At 39.9% G+C, this 26382-nt stretch overlaps 1 protein-coding gene and 1 long non-coding RNA gene across 2 annotated transcripts in view; one reads left to right on the plus strand and one right to left on the minus strand.

The window, feature by feature from the left end:
• The window catches only part of cdh13 (cadherin 13, H-cadherin (heart)), a 463737-nt gene that overhangs the window by 178244 nt on the left and 259111 nt on the right, over window positions 1-26382 (plus strand). Inside the window, exons 5-6 of the mRNA XM_034685408.1 lie at window positions 22115-22120; window positions 22927-23079. Of these exons, the coding sequence (XP_034541299.1) occupies window positions 22115-22120; window positions 22927-23079 (159 nt within the window). The remainder of the gene's footprint in view (window positions 1-22114; window positions 22121-22926; window positions 23080-26382) is intronic.
• Window positions 18504-19969, minus strand: LOC117814215. Its single transcript, XR_004631532.1, has 3 exons — window positions 19825-19969; window positions 18640-18725; window positions 18504-18554 (listed from the first exon to the last, which is right to left on the minus strand). It is a non-coding gene; the product is annotated as an uncharacterized LOC117814215 (long non-coding RNA).

Here is a 26382-nt window from a genome sequence, read left to right on the forward strand (position 1 = left end):
CTGTACCAACTTTTTAAAACATGCTGGTAGCATAATTTACAATCAGCATGTTTTCTTTTTATCAAATGACAAACATTTTCAGTTTCAATAATTTACATGTTGTTTCTCTACTTATTAGATATAAGGTTTAGATGATTTGAAAACCATCAAACTCTGTTTTTTATCAACATTTGTTTTATCAACACGACTGCTGCCTCGCTGCTACTTGAATAACAAAGGGAAGTTCATCGCGCATTTACTTTGATTGCTGATGTTGACTACTAAAAAAATTCCCATGGATTAATTTATCAAAGTATTTTACACTTTGTCTCATTGTAAAAGGAACTGAATTCTTCCTGGAATTACAGCAACAACTCTGGTTTATGCAGTCAGTGGTTAATGGTTTCAAGTAAATATATTCTTTAGAAAGAAGAAAAATTCTCTTAAAATATGATTTGAAAAAAGGTTAATGAGATTTTCTTCAGTCTTGTCCATCACTCACACACATCTTTGTTTTCATGTGGATGTAATTTACAGCAAAGCTCGTTTTTTCTCTCTGGAAAATAACTTCTCATCTTTGTTTCTGTGTCTAAGTTTAGAAAGCATTTCATTAGTGCCCCCCGAAAACACTTGATCATGTGATGGAAACCTTCTGGGTCATTTAGGGCCCGATCTACTAAAGGTTTGCGTGTATAAAAACACGTGCAAACTTGATAGCGCGCGCAAAGCTGATGTACTAACCGGGAGCACCGAGGATTGTGTCTGTCAAATGAGCAAAATAGCACTCGCAAATCATTTAGCGTGTTTGCCTTCATGAATATGCAGAATACATGTAGATCATCAGAACGTGCAAAATACTGGGAGGAGGAGATACAAATGTAATCATTTAGCACACGCAATGTGATCTATCAAACCTGAGGCAGATAGCGCGCGCTGTATTTGCGTCTATATTTAGCACGTTTGAAAGGCAGGTGCAAACTGGCACAGCGTTACGCACACTTGGCTGCGGTCACTGCAAAGCTCATCATAACTTTACAACATGCCCACAACAGCTGGGCTTACAAGCATTACTAAATGTTTTAGTCAATCAAACCAAGAGAACAAAATAATAATAATAAAACAACACAAATTCAAAGCAGTTCAGCACCACGGATAGCGACCGCATCATTCTGACACCCACTTTAACTTTTTCATATAATGAGAGCACAGTAGGTCACTGTATCAACAGATATAAAGTTTAGTAAAATTGGCACAGCGGCCCACATGTTCACATACAAACAAAAAATCAATATGAAGTACTCGGCCTACTCACCACTGTTTGGACGAGCCTTAAGCTCCGCGGACTTGTCCACGATGTACTGTATGTCCATTTTCTTTGATCTGTCATTCTCAATAGATAACATGACATGTCCACTCAGTCTATTCTGTCCCATCGTGCTCATCAAGGGGTTTTTAGTTAGTCTTAACGTGAATGAGCGCTCACTGAGCTGCGCCAGGCAGCTCTGCGTAACTCCTCATCTCGTGCTTGCAGCAGTGTGTTGGGGTGAATTGACTCAAACATGTTCCCAGTTCCATTTAAGCTGGTGAATCTTTGGGACAGTTGCTGGATGATGATATCAGGCATTGAAAACGTTCACCCGAAAGTTGCTCCCTGGGACAGTGGGGCGACTGTCTTCATCCAAGTGACGCCTAACTTTTCTAGAGCAAGAGTGGCAGACTAAGCCTCATCAAATCGCTCTCTAAATCCATCAAAACACTGATTGCGTTTTGGAGAAGAGTAGATGCGTTTATTTCATGGGCAGATCTTCTGTTTTTTCTCACATCATTCACCTTTTCACAGATGGCCTCCCAAATCGCGTTTCTAACGCTGAGATGTCTCTGCTGGAGTTCACCGATGTGTTTATTTCCCTCCTCCACTAAAACCTCCAACTCCATGTCTTCAAACTTCATTTATCGCTTAAGACCACTCTGTTCTCTCAAACTCTACATGGTGACAGCCGATAGCACACGCAAAATCCTCATTAAAATAGGGCGGTCCGCACCACTTTTGCACTCATTATCATTTGCGCACGCAGTCTTAGTAGATCACCCGCAACACGCCCAGAAATAGCACGTGCAAAATTATTATTTGCACACGCAAATTAGCGCTCGTTATTTGGGATCTTAGTAGATCAGGCCCTAAGTGTTTTGGATGTTGCCTGGACATTTTTTTAGATATCAAATTTAAAGCTGAGTGAAATCTTTGAGTATTAGTGATGTATTGATTATCTTAGTTAGCATTTTACTCCTTAAATATGGGTGATTTGTATTCAGGATACTGCGGCAACCTATCAGTCAAAAATAAAGAATGTAACCTGCATTCAGTGTTTTCAAGTCAGCAAATCTTCAGTCAAAGTCCTTTAGTCCTCAGTTTACTCGTCCTATCTCAGGCTGAGAATCAAAGTCAGGTTCCCATTACCTGAGTCCAAGTCAGAGTGGAGTCCTCCTTATTGATAAAAGAAGGAGCACTGTCTCACACTTTGACTGACAGTGAGCAGCATTTTGGATGTGTAGTAAACACGTGTATTTAATTAACATTAGACTCTGACTGAACCTGTCAGTGGTTCTGGAGGTTTACATTACCACTTAGAGTTACAGCCCTGTGATTTATGGGTAAATGTGCACCGCAGCTCTTTCAATTGGGTGGCACACTCGCCATGTCGCTGTAGTTGGAGTACTGTAGCTTTCCAAAAAACTAAATATCACCTACAACACACCCACTACTTATCAGAATTTTAACTTATCACAAATGAGTTGTCTTTAAAGTCACTCAACCTGGTGGTTTAGTTCCTTTAGAGGCTAACCTTATCATTAGCCTGCTAACAGTAATGCAACCAATGGTTAATTTTTTACTTTTCTTACTGCATCCTGGACAGATGTCTGTTAAGGTTTGAGGTTTCCCCCCTCTTCACCTTGAAGGTTATTTTACATGTTGCACATGTTGCTCTGCTGTTTTTTGCATTTGCAGTTAAATCTGTGAAAGCAAGATACACGATTCATGGCATGTTATTGGGCATTCTACCAGTAACAAGAAGGCACATGAACATGCATGCAGGTGAACAGATATACAGCCCTTGCTTGAAGTGATTACATTGTTAGGGCCTTACTTAAAAAACAAACAATAAAGCAGTCCTAAGCCAGTCTTGCTCTTCTCTGAGTCCAAGTCTGAGTTATCAGTGCTTGAATTAGAGTACTAAGTCCTCTTAAGTACTACTACACTGCCTGTATGGCTAATTAAGATGTTATTATTTAACACAATTTCATATATTGTCCTGACAGATGTAATTTGTCTATATTTGATTTTTTAGCATGCACTTAGAGAAAAAGGCAAAAGTGCAGATGCATGTGATAGATCAGGGATACGATTATTACTTCAGAAGCAACCTATATAATAGCTGTAAGTGACTGAATTCAATATCCTGTTACATGTTTTCATCTGAGTGGAGATTTAAAAAAAACTCACTGCTGAACCTGAAACCTGCAAAACAAGCCAATCTGAGAAATTAGTGAAGCAGTGTTTTCTCCATCTCCGCACAGTACTACGTGATGACTTCTTTAGCTGTCTACTTTTATATGTTCAGAGACCTATGACATGAACAGCTAATGAATTGACAGTTACTTGATTATAGATAGACATGTATAAAGTAAATACACCTGAAATAGTTCATGCATTGCTCCCTTAATTGTCTCCTGACTGAATGAAAGAGACCTTTATTTCTGCTTCAGTCTCAAGATGAATGTGCGGTTGTTTGTCACCTGTTCTCTCTGAGAATTAAACTCAACAACAAAGGAGGAAAATAAGTAATAATGATTTTCCTTTTATTGATGGATCAAATTTAGACTTAAGTTGAGCCTTAGAAATCACTGAAAGATTGGATTCGGCAGAGTGTCAAGGTGAAACTATTATAGAAGACTGTCAGGTTCACAAATATATGTGATGATGGTGAAGAGGCTCAAAACAGCCACCTGAGGAGCTTTCTATTCATACAAAAGTCGCTAGTTACTTAAGGACTTAGAAGTTAGATTGAAATAAATATTTGTAGAGATGAGTGTGATTCAGAGAAACAAGCTTTGCTTCTGTCTACAAATAGAGCAACATGTTGTTTTTGTCAGCAGCTGAAAAACTGCTGTTTACTCTGCATGAGAGCGGCAGCAGATGTCGAGGTATAACCAGACTGATCAACTTTTCAAACGTAATTAGCTCATGAAGGTGTTTTCTGTTTGGCACTCGCTCAGATTCTTTTGGATCGGAGAGATAGCTTGACTAAATAAGCAATCTTTTTTTTTTTTTTTTTTAGCAGAGCTGAATTATACGAGGTTAAGCACTGTTCACAGAGCATGTAATAATAATCTACATTTTTAAATCTGAAGGTTTTTCTGTTCCTTTCTTAAGGGCAAGTCATTTATGCATCAGCAAACTCTGTGACAGTGAGCATCCAATAACATTCATTACACACACTGTGCACGTGAGCATGAAATGAGGGAAGAAGTGACTGTAATCTTCGAATGAGCCATAAATGATGCATCAGAACATTCATACTGCTTTTAAAATATAACAAGGGTCCTTCAAGGAGTATTTGCTGTGTCCACCCTCCTCTAAATGCTGTAACAGATGCATCAAATAATCAGTTAGTTTTCATGTTAAGGTTACATACTCACATACAAATTACATAGAAAGCACCTAAGATGAGTTTACATTGCCACCATCTTGGAGAGGGACTCCTCTCTTTCTGATTGTGTAAGAACACGGTGGAGGTAATGACAAACAAAGCAGACTTTAGTGAAGCTTTTGAATGTGTTAATGAGAGAAATATGAAGACTAGACCACAGCATCAAAGTGTCCAAGGAGAGAAGATATTCACAACATTTTACTAATAGGAATATTTTGAATGTAGTATAATACCTGACGTGAAAGAATGATACACATTTGCACCTTGTTTGACTTAGAATGTAAATAAGCATTTATTTATGGCTGTGGCTCAGTGGGTGGAGTGGGTTGTCTCTCACTCAGAAGGTTGGAGATTCAATCCCTGCTCATGCTGTCAAAGTGTCATGAGCAAGACCCTGAATGTCTCTAAGTGACACAGTCAACAAGTGTCAATGATGATCCCTTACAATAGCATCCTCTACAATGTGAGTGTAAAGCATAGACTGTAAATAAAATGGACAGTGTTGCTCCACCTTTTCTCATTGAACGGTTTTGAAGCCAAAATATTCCATTCCAGAGCGCTGCCATCTTGTGCAGCCAGAGTCTCCCTGTAGAGAATTTCTGTGTTGCCACTGTAATTCCTGTGTTGCCACAGTAACGAGCTCCGCCCCACAGCGTAACGTCACAAGGTTCTATGGAGTTTCACTTTACAGCAGCTGTCAATCAAAATGAATCCGGAAGTAAAACCCCATTTTTTAACCTCTGATAACTAATGAAAAATAAACTTTTCAGAAAAAAGAGGCCTTGAACACAAAACAGTCAAATAATAACTACATATCACCACAGCATACGGATGTGAGAAACATTCGTACAACGCATATTTATTTTTTAAGGTGTGACTGCAGCCCCATTCAAATGAATGAGGGAGACAGAGTTTTTGACCTATACTGCAGCCAGCCACCAGGGGGCAGATTTTTTGTGGAAGCTTCACTTCCAGCCGAGCGAGCTGCACCCAAGGTGTAAAGGTGCTTTGAGTGGTTGTAAAGACTAGGAAAGCTCTATACAAACACAGGTCCATTTGTTTACCATTTTTATATTTGTAAACAAAGTTACAGCATGCTAACATTTAAACATGCAATAAGAAAAGATAGTATTCACATGAGGTAGGTTAATTTTTTACGTTTCCTTCCCTCCTTCCTGATTCCTGTTAATCCTTCGACAAAGCCTTTTGGTGTGTAAACCTGATTTTTAACTCAACCAGTTATTCTGGATCATAAAAACACGCCTGACATTTGAGAAAGAACAAACAGCTTGAAAATAAATTCACAATTCAGAGAGTTATGAATATTTCATTTGAGGATAGACCTCCTGCCGTCATAGACTTGCATACATTAAGATGCTTGACTCCCTCTCTCCAGTATGGGGGCCGCGTTGGCGTTGTTGCTTGTTAACAGCAGCGGCTTAGGCAGCATGTGTTCATGTGTATGTTTACAAAATATACAGCTTGTGAGAGTGTGGTTTCCTTTGTGCAACATGAATTGAGACGTATTTTTGTACATTTTTTTGCAAAAGCACAGACAAAGGTAAGCATTTTAAAATGAGAGATGGACGCAAGTACAGATGTTCTAGAAAGCTTATTGTGCTCAGCATAGTTAGATATAGAAGTTCTTGCTCAGAGCTTTATCTAATTTTAATATGGATTTTAGTGTTGTATGCTGGCTAACAGACTTTTTAACTGACAGATCTCAGAGGGTCAGAGTCAACAAAACCCTGTCCAGTAAGGTTTTATCCTCCATCTGATCTCCTCAGGGCTGTGTGCTTCTCCTCTTTTATTTGTTTTATAGACTAATGAATGTCAGAGCAACTATGGATCACGATATGTCCTTAAGTATGCCGATGACTCTGTTATTGTGAGCCTTTTACATGGAATGAAGCAGGACCATGGTCCAGTCCTCGATGACTTTGTTCACTGGTGTGACCGATCCTTTCTACAAATTAATGTGGCCAAAACCAAAGAACTGTTTATTGGCATCTGGAGGAGTAGGCCCCTCTCTTCTTCTTCTGGCCCTGTCCCATGTGTGATTAAGGGCGAGCCAGTGGCAGCAGTGCAGGAATATAAATATCTTGGAACTGTACTTGATGCTAATCTAAATTTTGATTTGAACACTGATCGCATTTGTAAAAAGGCAAACCAGCGGTTGTTCTTTTTAACCCTAGAACACTGTCGCTAAAATTAGTCACATCATCACTGTCGTCAGGTGTTTTTTACCCAATATAATATACCCAATAAAAAATACTTGACATCAAAATATATCAAAATATGACATTACATGACAAATTAGAGTAGTGTTCTTTTATTTTAAACTGTGCCATGTGTAACAAAATGAAAAATGTGGGGGGACCCAATAAAAGTGCCCCAAAATGACTGAAAATTTGGAATTCGGGACCAAATGTCTGAAACAAAAAATAATGAAATTGGAAACTTGGTGTTCGGTCCACCCGTTCCTAGGACATTTGAGACTTCCTTGGTGAAGGCACAGTCTCCTTGACACACACGCAACATACTGAAAATCATGTAAATGTGTTTGCTCTGGTGAAAATCAACCGGCTATGTGTTCTAGGGTTAAGAAAGTTGCAAAGTTTTAACGTGGATCTTACTTTAATGAAAATGTTTTATTCTGCTTTTATTGAGTTTGTTAAACTTTTTCTATGATCTCCTGGTTTGGCAGCCACTGTATTAAAAACAAGAATAATGTTACGGCTTGAGCAAAGGACCAGGACCCAAATGCAGAGTACAGAGAAAAAAATATTTATTAAGCAAAAAACCAAGGTTCAACTAAAGCGCCTTGCGGGTAAAAACAACTGAGAAAAAGTACAAAACTAGGAGTAACACAAAATCACCCAAAAAGGGGGAAAAGGTTCTATCAAAAAACTCAAACAAAAAACTAGGAATCAATCCTCTGGAAAACACTCGAGATAAGTTCACAGAAAACTTGGCTTGAATCTCCTCAGGAGCAAGGCTACAACGGGACATGGAGCATGCGGCTAGAGGAAATAATCTGGCACTGGAGGAGTGTTTGGTGGCAGCTTAAGAAGCCAGTGCTGATGAGAAAATCAGGGACAGGTGTGCCTGATGAGCCTCACTCCTGAGGAGACCGGCCCCGCCCCTACCCATGCAACCTGCAGGCAGAGAGAGAGAGGGTTAGGGCAAATAACAAAAAAATCAGGACCATAACAAATAAGCTTGTAAAAATCCTCAGTCAGTGCTGCAAGATCACTGATGTCTCTTTTTATGACCTTCGTCACATTTATAAAGTGAGAGCCACCTCCAAGGCAAAGGCCATATAGGACCCCCAGCACCCTTTACATGATGAGTTTCAGATGCTGCTGTCAGGGAGCAGGTTCAGTCTTCAGGTGCAGCACCAACAGATATAAACTGTTTTTTATTCTGTCGGGTATTGGTTTCTTAAACAATCTGTAACCACTGTGATCTTTGTGTGGACAATGTGTGGATCTTGTGCAGTGTATTGTTTTGTATTGTATTGTGTGGACAACTGTCTGCAGGGGTCAAACTTATTGCTAATTGTACAACTTTTCACACTCTAAGAGCAATCATGATGAAGGGATAAGGATACATGAACTCTGACCTTCTGCTCAGAATATCAGATTAAACACAGAGAGGTTTTTCTTCTGTTTGACTCTTTGCTCAAACTTCCAAGAACAACTACAGGAAGGTCGCTGCGTACACCTTCAAACAGAGCGTGTACTTCCTGAGGCGGTGCATGAGGCAGTTTGCTTTAACAGGCCTGTGTGTTTATTCTCTCTCAAGAAAAGTACAGAAGGTAAATGATGAAGTTGAAATGTGGGTATAAAACTTTTCAGTTAAGTAATGTCTCACTAATATAACCTGTGCCAAAATGAAAGAGACATTTTCAGGGTTGTAATGCACCATAGATTCTAGGTGTCTCATACATTTCTGGAGATGATAGATGATGTAACGTGTGCCATATAAGATGTTTTATTAATATTTGAGGTTCTTAAATATCAGAAGGTCCAAGTACTCTCCCACTTATCACAGTAAGTGCAGGGGCATTTTCTCAAGCTGGTGAATCTATTTCATCTTAAAGAGTAATTTACGTGAGGCCTTTTTATAGTTGGATTTTATACCTGAGAGGCTGCCAATTCCCCCTTTTACACGTCTGTCCCTTTTTCTGTTGATTCATCTTTCATCTTTTTAAGTCCCTTTATGACACTTTATGTATTTTGGATCCTTTTTTGTTATCAAAAGACCAATAAATTCAAATTAATATATGAGATATGACATATTCTAACACATAAAGAGACAAATTGTAAGTAGAGGACAACTGAGGATCCCAGAGGCTACTGTCCTCTTACTCTGAGTTTATTTAATTAGTCTAATGAAGGAAAACAGCCTGTAGAATCACTGTTTGATGCCCAGCTTACTTTTGATATCCTGACGTTTCACCAGCCTGGACATCATAAGGATTTCATAAAGATGACAAGAGCTGTGACATAAAAGTGCAGAAGGATTAGATCTCTATACTGCATGCTTCAAATATCATTAAGCCGACAAAGACAAGAGCTTTTTCTGCTTGACATTTCCCCAAAGTAGAGTCTTTTGTTACGCAGATCTTTGCTTTGTCACTGATGAAGGATTTTACCTGTCCAGCTCAACCCTGTGGTGCAGGCAGAAGATGATGTAACACATCTTTGTTCTCATGTAGCAGAAGAAGAATAACACGTCATTACTCTCTTGCATTGTTAACATGTCATGCAGAGAAGTCAGCATTTCAACCACATCACCTAAGTCATCCTTGAACAAATGGTCAACATAATAACATAGACTCTGCACTGTCTGTGAGACTCTACATTTATTTCTACGGGTGTTACCAAGCTTTCATGTACCTCTACGTGTCAAGCAGCTTTGTGATATAACCGGGCTCATAGAGATCAACCACATCTCTCCATGCCTGCAGAGACTAACATAAAAAGATATCCCATACTGGGCCCTGTACATAATAGATAATTGTACCCTGGAGAGCACGGGAAGTGCACAGAGCCCATGCCTCCAGCCTCCATACGGCCCCTGTGAAGAAACTCTAAAGCCTGGAGGAACTAGATTGGTGAAGAAGAACAGTGGGTTCAGTGAGCATGTGACTATTAGGTTATATTTTTGGGAGGCAAATGTAATCCACAGGGAGTCTTGCAAATATCTCCCTCGGTGAAATGTAAGAGAACAGAGGAAGATGAGAGTCAGCAGATAAGTGTGCTCTGTAGGGGACACAAATTATCTTTCTAGAAACTGCAGCATTTTTACAAGATAATTTAACACAATGTGCATACATGACAGGAAGTCTTCACACTGTTCTCCCATAACACTCCTCTATCTCTATTTCTTCCTCCTTTCACCTCATCAGTCATTCAATTCATCCATCCTCATTTCATCCCTGAATCCATCCATCCTTCTCCCATACCTCCACTGCCAACTTTGCATGAGAAGACAGGTTAATGTGGTCTCTTTTGCCCACAAGAAGCTATATGTTGGAGACTTGGCGAAATTGATTTTCCACACCAACAGCTTCCCTCTTCTAATGCAACTTACCACCTCCATATGGCAAGCATTCATTTTTCATGCTCCCTCCTTCCCTCCAGGAAATAAGGAGTAGGAAGCAGGGGAGAGGTGAGATTGAGAGGGCTATAATTTGACATGTATGACCGTGTGCATGCATGCACATGGTGTGGGTGTGTGTGTGTGTGTGTGTGTGTGTGTGTGTGTGTGTTGGAGGGTGAGGGTGGGTTGGCTGACAGCGGGACGCACAGGGGGAAGGGTAAGAACCTTGTTGTTTGTGTCACACCTCCTGCTAGCTGTGGAATTGTTTTGATACAGAGGTCTCTCCCCTGCCCTCCCTTGGGGGCCCATAAACAGCTCACAACAACTCTCACAGCAGCTGGAGCATGCAATGAAATTGATACACTTTAATGTTTCTCTTAGTACACGCCACTTGAGTCCCTGCTGAGAGGACCATTTTTTATGCTGCTCAAATATTCATGGAGATAAATCAATCATAGATCAAGTAGTTCAAATGTTTATTCCTGAAAACCTTTTTGCTCATGTCGAGGATTGTGTGTGAGTCAGGTTTAAAGGCAGGAAGGCAGACTGGGGAATATCAGTGTTCAAGGAAAAAATATTTCTCCCAAGCAGTAACTTTGTCATCCACTGATTCTATCAGCCGAACCATGGATGCATCACGCCTGCAAATTTCACTGGTATCCTGTTTGCACCATGGATGTACTAAATTGAGGAGCTGTAGTCTCTGTCCTAACATGGCCCACAGTTTAAGTCCACGAGCAATGCTGGACTCACTCGGCTCGACTTGGCACATATGTCACAATGTGGACCAGGAGTCTCCAGGTGTTTTAGGTGCATGTTCATGTTCACAGGATAAACTGAATGAGAGCCTGCACATTAGAGATGTCTTCTGGCTGTGCCGGCAGACTCTCTGCAAACAAGAGCCTTAAAATAATCAATTGATGCAGCTTACAGGAAGTATTTACTTTTTCCTTCATCTAATAAAGAACATTCTAAAATAACAAAGAATCATTCACAGTGTTTGAGGGATTTTATTTCTGTGATGCTGAGAAAAAAAGGATAATTTCACAGCTGTTGGTTTTTCAATGAAAATACCCATCTAGACCACAAGTGCTCACACAGGCTTGTTTACCCACATTATTCCTGGCACTGGGTCAGATGTTTGGCTATACAGTTATTTGAAAAGGATGTGACTCTAAGTTTTGCAAACTCAGTTATTTTTTACAGTTGATAGTGTTAGTTTTGTCAAGCGCCCAGCTGATTGTCTGAAGAGAGGCAATCTCTGCTACCAACTTTGGTACACCCTCCCTGAATCTCACAGGTTTCGCATTTAAATGATATCAATTTCAAGAAAACCAGAAGTTCTTGTCTTGACCAACCTGAAAAAGGAGTGAGAAGTTGATGCACACCAGTTTGATGAATATATTTGTGTTTTTGGACATACTGTAGTTTTTGTCGACTTGGTGGGTAAGCCGGATACTAAAAAAGTGACGTTGGATGCTGTATAGAGAAAATGGTAAGTATACTTGTACTTATATCTGTTTCTTTCTGACCACTCAAAGTGCTTTAACACTACTCGTTACATTCACCCATTCATGCCACATTCACTCACTGATGGCAGAGGCTGCTATATAGTTGTATTAGCTAATCTCATCCATACACATTCACACATCGCTGAACAGCGGGAGCAATTTGGGGTTCAGTGTCTTGCCCAAGGACACTTCAGCATGTGACTGCAGGAGCTGTGAGCCAAACCCCGACCTTATGATTGAGAGAAAAGCGACTCTACTACTGATCCACAGGCAAGTTTTATCAATGACAAGTAAGCCTACCTTGCCCAGGAGCAGAATCACATATAGGCTGCTGTTTTGCAGTGATTAGTCCACATTTTAGAGACGTGTCAGTACAGTCCTCAATGATCATTACGAAGACAGTTATTTCTTTATCATGTGTCCCCCTATGTGGAATTTGAACTGACTTTAAAATGACTGACATTAATAGTGATGCCACAAAGTTATCAAGACAATCAACGAGAGGATCTGCTTCTTCTAGGTAATTATTTTTGAAGCCCTATGACTGCTAACACCGGGTCACATCAGACGAGACGATTCATAGTTCACAGAAAAGAAAGAGATAATTATGATGAAAAAGTGCAGGATTTTTTTGGTATTATATAATACTATATAATGCATGAACAGAACAAGATCAGCAGAGATAAGCTACTTGTTCTTGCAGGCACCAAAATTGATATAAGTATTAGATTTTTACAATAATTACAAAAAACAAAGAGTTGCTTTTATAGACAACAATGCCAAATGTTGTTTTCATTTCAAGGATAAAACAAGGGATCAGTAAGGTCAGGTGATGCAAAGTTAAAAGATCACATGTGGAATCACTTCAGCTTGTGTCAGGTTTGATTTGATAAATCTACTCTGTGCACCTTCAGGGGATTTTCAGCTCTGTTTTCTGTAGGGTTGTGTAAGGTACTTATTCATAATCAGTGTTTCACTTGCAGAAGATTGCTGTCGGCATGCCTTCAGGCAAACGTACAAAGGCACACTCTGGAAGAAAACAAAAACACAGTCCTATTAAAAACAAATGAACATCTTGGATGTATCGGCATTACATCTCTCCTCTGGAGCCAGCCTCACAGTCTGTGCTGCACTGGAAGTGTCAGTTATTACATCTTCCTTTATCTGTTCTTATCTCAGTGTCCAGATTATAAAAGTACACAACATGTAGGAGTTGACATGACAGGTTCAATAAAGCTCTATATGAGAGAAGAATGAGAGCGTGGTTTGGCTGAAGTCTCAGTTTGTATAGCCAGGAGAAGACATGAGACATGTGCGGCGCTTTGGGTCCGTTGCTGTGAGGACGAGTGCACACACATTTGTTCTGCTTGTCAGTCCATCTCCAGCCTCTGTCTCGCTGCTCTCTACCTGTTGTCTGTCAGCTGTAACGCATTTATTTCTTCCTTTATATCTCTGCTTTTATTCCTTTTTCATTTATCTCTTAATGTCTGTGTTGTTGCTTCTTCTCTCACAACAAAAGCTATCAAGACAGAAAATCTGAGCTTTTTGCAGGAAGTGAGCAAGTTGTGTTGTGAGATGTTAAAACATTAGCAATCAGACGGCCTCCGGGCCTCATCATTAAGCCAAATTGATTATTTTAATTGTCTCAGGAAGACCAGAAAGTTCCTTCTTTCCTCTCCCTGTCTGTGTTTTAGCGTGTTAATCGTGCCTGTTTGTGTCCGGTGTTTGCTGGCAGCGAGTTAAAACCATCTGATGCAAATTCCAATTCATGCCTACTAGTCCTGCAGACACGTCAAGAGGATGTGGAATCCATTTTGATGAGAACAGCTTTGGGAATAGTAGAAAAAGCAATAAAAAACAGATTTTTTTAGGTGTGAACTGCCCAAGACAGGCTGTCATTACGCAATAAATCAATCAGTCAATCAGACTATATTTTGAAAGCACTTTTACAACAATATTGTAACACTAAGTACTGTAGATAAAAAGAATAATGGTGGTAATAAAATAGAGTAAATTAAAAAGACAAAAAACTCAAAGATTAAAACAGAGACTAAATCTAAGATGCTACACTAAAAGTAAACACAGCAAAGTGAAAAAGGATTAAGTATTGAAATGATGAGAGGTAATCTGTGAAAATCACTGGAACCAGATTAGAATATGTAATTAATACTAAATAAATAATGATATAGTTCACAATAAATAAAAAAAAAAATACAAAAAAAAAAAATAATAATAATAAATGTATCTATAATAATTTAAGATAAGACAAAATATACATTTTAAATTTGACAAAAAATTGAGCTAGATAATAAGTAAATAAAGTAAGATAGAATATGACTCATTTGAAAGTGAGACTGAAAAGGTAGGTCTTGAGTTTGCTTATACAATTGTTTATATTCTATTATTTATTATTGAATGCAATCTTGTATGTACTGACTGTCATCCTGCTGCATGAGCGGCTAACACAGGCAAACAGGTCTTTGTCAGCCAAGAGTCATCAATGAACTAAACTTTCATCCCTCTTAAAGCCTCAAAACTAGAAACAGGAAAAGACTTTGTGATATCAATGCTGAGGATCTCACCAAGCATTGACAAAAGTCTAAAGTGTACAGTCTGAAGAGAACATAAAGATTATCGACCGTGTTTTGTGATCCATATCACAGTTAGCGATCAGAAGTGCTCCTGCCGCGCTTAATAGATCATCAAAGACCTGCACTGAACCTTTACTACCAAACTCAGACTTTCATGGACGACACTTTCACTGTGTATAAGCATCTGAACGGCAGCTGTGAGACCGCTTTAATGTTTGGTTCTCAAAATATTTTGCAATTATTTGTTCGCTTGCTAAACAGTCTAACTTGAGCATCTCACTGACCTGGCTTGTACACTGGGTGCATCCTGGACAGATGTCTATTCAAGGTTGAGTTTGTCCTCGTCTTAATGTTTCTTTAACGCATCAAACAAGTTTCTCTGCTCTTGCTTGCAATTCCTGTGAAATGTTTGAAAGCACAACACCTAGCACCACTTTGGGCATCCTGGCAAGAACTGTTGGACTCGAGTCTGAGTCCAGGACTTGAGTACTAAAACACTGTCCCTGATAAGCAAGCCGTAAATAGATCAATAAATAACACCAGGCACAGTGAGGTTGAGGCGGCTGTGGCTCAGTCGTAGCGTTGGCCATTCCTCATTCAGACAGTTGGCGGATGGGTCCCAGCTCCAGGTCTACATGCCAAAGTGTCCTTTGGCTGTGTGACTGAGAGCAATTTGGGGTTCAGTGTCTTGACGGTGTTGAATGAATGTGTTTGAATGGGATTAGTTAATCCTGATGCACACTCAGTATTTCAACCTCTGCCTTCGTTGGATATGACATGTATGTAAAAGCATTTTGATGGGAATTAAGACCAAAAAGGTGCTTTAAAAATGCAGCCCACTTAACACGCACCATTTAATAAATATCTCCTTCTAACCAAGCACGATAAAAACCCAATTTCAGGATGGCCTTCACAAGTTAAATAACCAAAACCTGATTCTCTCCTGAAAATAGTTTTTACCTTTTTCACAAGAGTATGAAGAACAAAGTTAGACTGCTATTTAGATTTGAGTTTGTGTTTGTTTTATATGAAAATACCCTTCAGCAAATAAAAACAAGGCTGAAATAAAACTATACAGATAAAAGGAGATAAGATAAGATTGAACTGAAGCAGAATTTCCCCTGCAACAGATTCTGTTGACCTTCTATACACACTCCTGGTGCTTAATGACTCTTTCAACTGGGATCGCTCTTGATTGAAGCTCCTCTCAGGCTTGTTATTGACTTGTGACACAGTGGCTGATGGGAAATGATTAGCAGAGGGCTAGCTAGCCAATCAGAGACATTTAATTAGTGCCTTAGCTTCCCCATTGTCCCATGGCTGGGCCTCAGAGCGGCTTTACCCGTCCATGTCTCCAGCATGCCTCCACCTCGCCTCCTCCCTGTCATTAGCAGGCTGGAGTGGCAGGACAATCAGGCAGAGCATTGGTGCACACATGGCATACTTGTAGACACACACAGACACACACAAGCAAACAAACATGCTTGTACACTCAGACCCAATCAGTCCATCACTACAACGCCTCTACACTCACTCATTCACTCACTCACACACACATTCACTTACTTCTATCTCTTTCGACACAAACAAACAGACACACACAACAGCAAACATACACACACACACACACACACACACACACACATACAGCCTGACCGGGTCCCAGGAGTCCATTCATGGCCGGTGATTGTCATTCGCAGCTGGTTCTATGACCTTGACAGGGATAACAGAAGCACCACTGAGGGATGCTACTGAATGTACTTTCCCACACATGCACACAAACTCTCACACATTCACACAAGCCCAGGAGTGGACATACACCCTTGTTTTCCTTGAAAGCACAAGGGCATTTGGAGCATGTGTTTGTGTGTGTGTTTGTGCAGAAATGGCATTTTGATGATTCAGTGTGAAGAAACATTTTTGGACCGCTTTGTTTTCATGGAAGAAATTTGATCTTTATTTTAACAAACAATCAAATATATAATTTGGATATCTGAGTCAGTCTATGTGAGTGCACATTTGCACATTCCTGTAATGCTATTCCACAAGCTTTGTTTCTTCCCCTCCTCAGATCTGACAGGGCCTCAGATAGCAGGAGGTGTTATCATGCTTTAAACACACACAAGTCAACAAGTACAAACCTACCCACCCAGGTGCCGACCTTTTGTTTTGGTGCTCATTTTCTCTGGATGCTCGGAGGTGTTTGGTGTTGCAGAGCTGCCACACCTCCTGTCATCATCCTGCAGTATCACGAGCCCTGCAGTCTTTCATGTCTGCTAGGCTGGTAATGAGAGCTGATAGAAAGAGGTGAGATTCTCCCATCAGTCCTCCCACACGCACGCAGAGGGAGGCAGGCTCGCAGAGAAGACAAAGCCACTGGGTGCACGTTTGAATGCCAGCATGTGTGGAAGCCAAGTGTGTGCGTGTGTATGTACATTGCAGATTATCACACTTCTCCCCCACAGAGACAACTCCTAATCACACTAAACTTCTCCTGACACTTCAGTTACTCTTCAGCCGGAGTTCTTGCGTCTTTATCAGAGATCTCTCCCTCTTATGCTCCTTACTTGCTCCTCTCTCTCCCACTCTCTCATTCTGTGTCCTCACACAACCCCCCCCCCCCCCCCCCCCCCCCCCCCACATCCTCCTTGTCCATTCTTCCCCCTTCTCCCTCCGCCCAACTTTTTATGTTTGACGCACAGCCATCTGTGAATCAAACTAAGATGCACCTTGGTTTTCTTCACCTGACCCAGTTTGTCGATCTCAGCAGGTGCTGGCTGCCACTGTGATTACAGCTCTGAAATATCTCTGTCCTGAGTGACAGCTATTGCACCTGTGAGTGTGTGTGTGTGTGTGTGTGTGTGTGTGTGTGTGTGTGTGTGTGTGTGTGTGTGTGCATAGACAGGCTTTGTATAACATTGTTTATGTCCTCTCATGGATAGTAAGAGTAATAAAACACAGAGAGAGTCTTACTTTGCAGTATGATTAGGTGATTCTTATGCAGCTGAAGGTGAGCAGAGGTTACCTTAATATCGTCACAGCTTGACAACAGACACAAGAACAAGACTCAGACCAAAGTTATATAGTTAACGCAACTTACTAATAATGACAAACCAAACTGTCTAAAACTTGAACTGAACTGAAATATAAATAGAAATAAAGTTTTACAAAATAAACTGTATTTACAAAACTAACTAAAATAAGGTTACTGTCCTTAGTTTTTGTCTTTGACACCAGCACCCTGGCTGACTCATCCTTTATTGACTATCTTAGATGCAGCGCTGTGAGGTCAATCATGTCCATAGACCTCTTAACAGCAGAACTTTAACACTTTATCTCTATCATTCTTTATTCTATTGGACATTTTGAATGAGCTGGCTCAAGATCTTTCTCAGAAACATCCATGATACAGAGACAACTTTTTGTTAACCGACTATTAGGACTAATATTCTGAACGATAACTGCGAGTTAAGATGCTGATCTTCAAAAATAAAATTCTGTTCCTGTAGAAGATGAAGAAATTCACATATTTTTCAGACCACTCATTTGGATCCAGTTTTAGTAAATCCCCTCTTTTTGATAAGCTGTGTGGATTGTTAATTGTTTTTATTGATAGCAGAGATAGATGGGACCCTGCTTGGTGATCTGCATTGACTCTAAATTGGACAGGGAGCAGCTCTCTACATGGACATATACATCCTGGAATAGTTGTCTGACTTATATAGTGAACCACATTGGAAATGCTGAACTCAACCTAACGTCTGTCGAGCTAGTGTGAGGTCAAGAGGCGGGTTTTGAGCCTCCTAGCCAACAGCTACAGTGTTCCCGCCTGTCAGTCAAGTCAGCTGTGCCTCCAATTATGCAAAACTTGTAATCTTAATATCTTCAAAATTACAGAGTTATGACAAATCACCCCCCCGTACAGTGTGTGCCGATGGAGAAAGGAATTATTCAGACTAAACTCATTTTAAGAACCAGGCTGTAGACATATTTATTTCTGCTGTAAAGTTCAGCTTTTTTGAATTTGTGTGTAGGCCTATATGGTTTCCTGTACTTCTGTAGCCAGCCTCAAGCGGACACTTGAGGAACTGCAGTTTTTAGCACTTCCGCATTGGCTTCAATTCTTGTGGCTGGAGGTTGCTGCTTGCTTTTACCTGGGTGAAAGATGAGTCCTTGTTTTAACTGAACCCTCCATTTAGCATGGATCTGTCTGTTGATGAGCAGAGTAACATGATGTACCTGAGACGAAGTACACTTTGACAACCAGGGACGTGTCAAGACTTTTTGACTGGGGTGGTCCACCTGAGGCAATTACCTGTGAAGGACTGGCATGAAGTATGAAATAACATTTACTGTTGCGCATTATCATTATGGCCCATCCTAACCCTGTGCTTGTCATTTCTGAATGATTTGGTCGTACTTTTTGTGAATCCATTTTTTAAGTTTTTTCTGCACAATCTCTTCTCAGGTTCTTTTGGCCTTCCCTTGACAAGTTACCTTTTACTAAAACTGATAAAAACCAAACTAAAACAAGGCATTTCAGAAATAAAAAGTCAACTTTCAAAATAAAAGACAGCATTAAAAACGAATTAAAAAATCAACTAAATACTTGCATCAAAAACTAATTAAACAAAACTGAAAGTGGAAACAAAAAAATCATTTGCAATGAAAAGAAAACTACTAGAAATCTCAGAACCTTGTACAACCTTGGCTCAGACGAATGGAAAAGAGGTTAAGGAGGAAAGATTGGTAAGGAAGAGGACAATGCAGGAGCAGAATGTGTTTTCCGTGTTGCGCATTTACCACCAAACACTCTCATAATTTAGTGTGAGCATCAAAAAGAGCAGAGGGACTCTAAATGCAGAGTGAGATGTAGAAGTTCAGTGTGGAAAGCAGGGATGGACATATTAGAAAAAGAATCAAGCGTGGCCCGGGAGCGAGAGGGAACAGAGGGAAATGATGAAGCGGATCATGGAGATAAATGGCAGAGAGCTTTGGAGAGGCTGTAAGGGCTTGAGCTTCATCTGGCTTGTAACGCTGCAGTCTCATCTCACATGCTCTTTCAAGTGGCGAGCAGAAAGGCCTTAATTTTAGCAGCCGTTCCAGAGAAGCACACTCTCATTAGAGGTGACCTCATGGCACTGCTCTGATCATGAGGCACAGAGCGAGGGGACAATTTACATTTCGACACTGAGCCAGGGTGTCAGCAGAGGCTAGAAGGATGTCAAAGTGGTGAAACCCTGTGTGCAGTTCTGAGGGTTCAGTGCTCACTCAGTTCATGTATTTTTGTCTCATTGATTGATAAAATACAAATCTAAAATACAAATCATAATGAAGTGGACTTATTCTTGAAGGAGAATTAAAGAATAAACACCAAACTAAATCACAGAATTTAACTATTTGAGAAATGGGAAAAAGATTCACCATTTTCACGCCCACCCCTTCTCTACCTGTAAGGGACCGAGCAGTAAACCAAATTCATAAACCAAAATTATATGAACTAGGCCGATAAAAGAGGTCAAGGTAACATAACTCAAATTAACAAGACAAAGTATAAGGTGTGGACTAAACAAACAGACCTGACACAATGAGACAAAAAGGGAACTTGTATAGTGGTTTGGCCAAACTAAGTTTAACATAAGGGGTAAACAAAATGGACACTTAATTAAACTGAATACAAAGTAATACTAACTAAACCTAAACCCCCCCATGACATCAGAGCCTATGGTCTGCTCCAACCAGCTGTCCTCAGCATAAAAGTCCTGTCTACCCTTGGCCACGCCTTTTGTTCAACCAGGAAGTGCTGTCATCACAGCCAGGTAATTAAAAGACAAAGAAACAATGATTAATATTGAAGGAAATGGACAATCTTACAGTGTAAAGGTGTGTGCTTGATTTAAACAATGTAAGACTGAATGCAAGAAAAATAAAGCACTAATGAGACTTAAGTGTGTTGATTGTGTGAATGCAAACTGAAACAGGTGTTGAAACTAATGTTGGAAACTGAGGTAAGAATGTGGCTGGAGGGATATTACCATTGTGTGGCTCCAGCCTTCACACTATCCCTCAACAAGACATTTTATTGACAGTTAATGAAAATTGATACTTCTTATCAAATCCAATTGTTCCTCCCCAACAATAGATGATAAAACTGACAAAATGCAATAACTTTTACAATGACACAGTGCTATTGGGTTAGCTCTTTGCTTCAGTACTTGAATGGATGGAAATATCATTAAGGGGTTAAAGTGCTGCAAACTGGAAGCCAGCACCCTAACCTTCTGTCTGCACATGAGGGCAGATCTCCTTCTTTTGAGTTTTTTTTTAAATGTAAATCTTTTCTTTATTGGTTAAAAAATATGATTTGCTTCCATTTTAGATACATTTTTGATACATAACGTGTAGTAACGTAGTGTGAGGTAAAAAACTGATAGAGTACTCATGTCTATACATTTAATGTGCAGCTGTAGTCATGTAATATAGCTTATGGGACATCGGTTAACAGCTCTTTTTAATACTGTCAGTATGTGCAGAGTAATAGAGCTTTGCTGCTGTGCCTCGTACACAAATGTACACTTTTGTTCATTTGGAAAGCCCTGATCATTTCTGCTGTTGAGAGGTAGTGTCACATTGATCCATGCATAAACATAACTCATGTGACCTGTGTGTGTTTTAGCATTGTCAGGAGCACGATGGAAGGAGAGAAAATAAATATGCCAACTCATGGCCCGGTGTATTTAAGTTGAAATGCTGAAATCTGCTGTCGTAACACGCCTGCCTGACTCTTAAAGGGTTAAAGGGTTTAATCTGTGTTACTCCTAAAATAAGGGATTAACCAACATCTTTGCACCCTGCGCACCTCTGGTAGCCGTATGCGTTAGACTTTTTTTTCATCATTTAGAAAGAGCTTTTTGTTTTGTAAATATTAACATGATAAAATATCACATAAAAATAAGCGAGCCTTGGAAATGCTGTTAGGCAGATATTATTAGGTTTCCATTATACATATTTTCAAGTCTTAATGCTAAGGATAGCTAATTTAGCTACCAGCTTTAAAGCTACCAGCTTTAGCTACTTAGCAAACATAAAAGTAGTTAATATTCTTATCTATTTCTTGAGATGGATTCAAAAAGAAGCAAATTATTTGTTAAAGTTTGTGTTTGTTTGAAAATAAGGTGTACTGAGGAGACCTGGTCAATACATTTTTTGGACATTTTTAAGTAGGAAAAAGAAATAAAAAAAATAGGTGAATTAGAAAACATCAATCATGTCTGCAATCATCTAAGCAGAGTTTGTGGCATTATTTTTGATGGCTGGGCGGAAATTCATGTTGAAAGACATATAATTGGTGGATTTGATTGTACCTGTGCTTTACAGAAGAAAAAAAGACTAAAATAAACTCAAAGTTCTGAGATACCTGCTTCAGAAAAGATTGATTCTGAGAAATATCTCTGTGTGAGCATTTCTTTACTTAAAAACAAAACTTTGTAAAGTTTGGCAGCTCACACATTTTTGTCTATTTTGTTTGTTATTTTATCATGTTTTGCCCTGAAACATCTGCCCTGAACTGGAGAGCTGCATGGATCTCAAAGGTCCATGATCTATATTGGTGGTTTCTCTGTGTGGTTTATCTAACTTGCTGTGTTTTCTCTGTTTTTTCCAACCTGCCTGTTCCTGTTGCTTGGAATTCCATGGATGCTGCTGGCTATGACAGTCTCATGTGAGTATATGTTTCCAAAAAGACCTTGGGTCCTGTCTGCAGGATGATAGCCAGCCAACATGGCACAACTCACATATGATTTTTGATAAAACTCACAGTTTTGTCATAAATCTGCTGCACATGACCACACCGATTTAAAAAAAAAAAAAAGGAGTTTGGGGATTTTTTTTTAATTATTAAAATCTTAAAAATCCCTTATCTGAAAATGTCTCACATGGATTAACAAGTGGTCACAGCAGGATGCCAGTGCCCCCAGACATGATGCTAACTTTTTAATTTTACACGGGTGAAGTCTGCAGACTGATGAAATCAAATCAAAGTCTTGTCTGATATGAATTATTAATTGCTTACTGTTGGGGATTTTGCTTCAGCATGAAAGCTCAGAAAGCTCCTTTTGCTCTAATGTAGAACAACTTACATACTTAACTTTGAAAATGAATAAATCAGAGTAATTCACACAGTTTTTGCAGGAAGTATGCTAAGTAAGGGATAATTTTTAGTGAAGGGATTGTTGTGTGAATTAGAATCCCGACAGGGTGAGCAGGATGGTGAACAGTTCTGCTTATTAGTAAAATAAACAACAACTAGGACCTGATACAGCTAACACAACATATTAATCATAATATTATTGTATTTCTATTGAGAATTAGGCATTATTGTTATGGGGTTTTGACCAATCAGAATCAAGTATACAACATCCCTGGGTGACAATGTAGTATCGAATAGGAAAGCTTTTGTGATGAATGTCTGAGTTGTTGATGTTGTTGTGTAAGTGTGTGTGTTTGTGTTTGTGTGTTTGTATCCAGGTAATTTCAACAGAGAAGCCAGGAAACCATATCTTTCGACTGACGGGCCCCGGAGCTGACCAGGATCCCAAAGGTCTCTTCACCATCGACGTAGACACAGGAGACGTGTCAGTCAGCCGCTCACTGGACCGGGAGGACATTGACGCATACCAGGTCAGTGTGTGTGTTTGTGTGTGTGTGTGTCTGTGTGTGTGTGGGTGTGGGTGTCTCTTTGTTAGATTTTTTGATTGTTGTCTTTTCTGTGTATGTTCCAGCGCCCACCTTTCCAGATCCTTGTCAGCATCAGAGTTAATACAGCTCTTGCTTTGTTCAGTGGTTAATTCACGAGAGTCCGTGGATTAACATAATTAACTTTGACAACTCTATTTCAGATGCAGCATGTGTTCATACAAATTGGCATGTGGAAAACAAGCTGAACAGTTGGGGCTGGTCTGTGGAGAAGCTTTTGATTCTGTAACCTGACTTCACAAATAATAGCAGTGTTATTTGGAAATGGATGTGCTTTTTTAATGCTGAATTGATACTATCAGTTTGAAGATGGTGGCTTCCTGGATGATAAAAGAACATAAGAGCCTGACTGAGTCTCCTGCGCTGTTTGGTGCCCTCTGGGTTGTCTCCCTCACAGAACCATTTCCGCCAGAAAATTAAGTTAGAAGGGGGGGGGGGAAAGTCTACTTTTTAAGTACATCTATTGATCTTATCGTGTTTTCAGAAGCCAGCCGTGAGTGTGGGCGTTCAGCTGGATGCAAGCTGTTGATAAGCTAACTGGCTTTTATAAAACCTCAGAAATAATTCACTCTGTAAATACCAACAGATGTGAGAGGAAAGCAGACAGGAGAGGGAGGCTGTGGAGTAAACATATAATCTCAGTTTTCTTTGGGTGTCTTTCCCTGCTCTGGTATCATTACATGCATGGTGTAACCAGGACATTGACTTTCAGTGGTTTCGGTCTGATTCCAGTTGTTTACAAGGACCTTTGACAGCCAGTAACTGAGCGTCCCTGTATCTCATGAATAATCTGGTTAACAGGCAGGATGGTCTGCTAGAGAACATATATCCAGTCATTACAAAGGCCCAGTATTTGAAATCAAAGTGCTCTGTTATACACTATATCAGGGTCATTATCATAGTGCATGGGGCAGCCACATTAAGAGCTTCTTCAGCCTCATTTTTGACATTTGGACGACAGATTCTGCACGGAAAGAAAGGCACCCATGGACTGAGTGGTTGTATCTTTGTTGATTATGTACAGGAGTGTTTTGGACATAACATGAATCAGAACAATCAGCACGTTATATTTGATTCCCTTTAAAAGCCAGGTGTGCCTTCATTTTCCCACTATGCTGGATTTATCCTGATTCATTCATCCTTTCTAAACAGACTGGCCTTAGACTCAGAATTGCTTCAATTTCCCTCTTCAAATGTGTCTATGTATACAGTGAGTACTCACAGTTCACTATATATAATCAATCAATCAATCAGTCAATCAATCAATCATTATTAGTACAGCGCCAAATCACAACAAACATTATCTCAAGACGCTTTTACAAACATAGCAGGTCTAGAATGTACTCTATGTTCAATTATTAACAGAGACCCAACATCAAGACAGGATAAGACTGTGTGGAAAGAGGTATAGAAGAAAGAGAGAGAGAGGATAGTGATGATAGTGATGACAGTGATGATAGTGATGATAGTGATGAGATGAGTAGTAGAAGTAATAGCTATTGCCGCTGGATACCAGCACGTCAGCTGGAGTCTGGAACGTCCACAGCAGCTTGAGGAACCTAGGAGACAAGGCTATTGAATTTGGGCTATATCTCCTCTATGCATGAGGACACTGTAACATTTTGAGTTGAAATATTGCTGTAATGTTTATCCATTGTCCTGGAAGTTATATTTCAGGCCCATGATAATTTTACTCTCCAGTAAGGGTTGAGCAGCTGAGTGTGTGTTTCAGACATGGAGTGCATTAGGGAGAGCTTATTGTCAGCCTTGGCTGGAGGTTTTGGCCTATGCAGGCCTGAAACAGGCAAAGGACAACAAAGCAGGAAGCACATGCTCATGTCCTCCAGTCCTCTATGTGACTGTATTGTGTAGAATGTACTTATATTCATTTGAAAGACTAGACTAGGGGGTCAGACTGCACTATCCTTGTGTCTGATGTTATGTTCATTGTGCCAGATTGAGCAATCACAGAGCAAAACATGGTGACATAAAGACATGAGAGATGACACAGTGGTTACCCAACCAATCATAAGGACTGACATGATGATGCTGAAGGGAAGTGAGGCCTGGTTAGATGATACTGGAAAATAATATTTTTTCAGTCTGTCATAGTAGACGCTGGACGACAGATCATAAAGGTAGAGATGTTGTAGCCAGAGCTCAACAAACTTTTTCATCTCGTAGCATCAATTTCACCATCCCTTGTTCACTTCATCATTTTGTTTGTTTATTTTTGTGATTTTTGCGTGTGCAGAGCGCTCTGTGCTCTCATTGGTCAGCCTCAATGACATGACAGAACACATCTCAGAAGGCAGAAAGAAAAATCAAACATGCTGGACTTCCTGTCGGGAGGTCGTGAGGCGACCCAGATGTGGCCTTGATATTTTGTTCACTATGACACACTAGACAGGAGGAGACGATCAATTTTCAGGGCTGAGGGGTCCCAAACTCTAAAACTCTACGCCTGCCTGAGCGGGCTATAATCGTGCTCATAACATCTAGTCTGACCTGAGAATAAAACCCATCTGGGATTTAAAAAAAACTGATAGGAAGTGTGTCATGAACCTGACTACAAAGCTGTACCTCATCTGAATATAGACCTCACCTCACGATGCACGGCACCATACCTGGACTTGACCACACCTTAATTTAAATCCAGCACACATGGATGTGCGCAAGCACAGTTAATGTCAAAATGACAACTGCATAGGTTGGAAACAAGTGATGATATGTGTTGCTGCTTTACGCTGCATGGAAATCAGGACAGTCTGGAGCAGTCTTCATTACTACTACACCTATTATGAACTCTGTACGTGAGACAATGTGAAGGTAGGGCTTTTCACAGATGAAGGAAAGCAAATATTAAAGAAACAACACCAAATGAGAAACCTTACAGTGGTGATAGGCCGTGTGTTAGTCCTATGTACCAACTCAATTTGTCAATTCTGAGTTTTGACTCATGTCAATAAAGAAAAATTGCTGTACTGAATGTAGCAACGCCCAGTCAGATATCCTGGGCTTTGTCTTTCACCACATGCTGTAGCAGTGTAGACGAGTCTGAGGATCAGGGGAGAAGTTTGCTGTTTAAAGAGTTTGTTTAAAGAGCTTGTCTGGTTTTAACAATGTTTTAAAGAAACAATAGTAAACAAACACTGTTTCAAAGACTGCACAGCACATTATTAAATAACTTGAAATGTTTGTGTTGTTTAAGTTACTTTTGAACGGTCT

Source organism: Notolabrus celidotus, chromosome 6 (genome assembly GCF_009762535.1).
Source record: "Notolabrus celidotus isolate fNotCel1 chromosome 6, fNotCel1.pri, whole genome shotgun sequence".
In the NCBI taxonomy this organism is placed as follows: domain Eukaryota; kingdom Metazoa; phylum Chordata; class Actinopteri; order Labriformes; family Labridae; genus Notolabrus; species Notolabrus celidotus.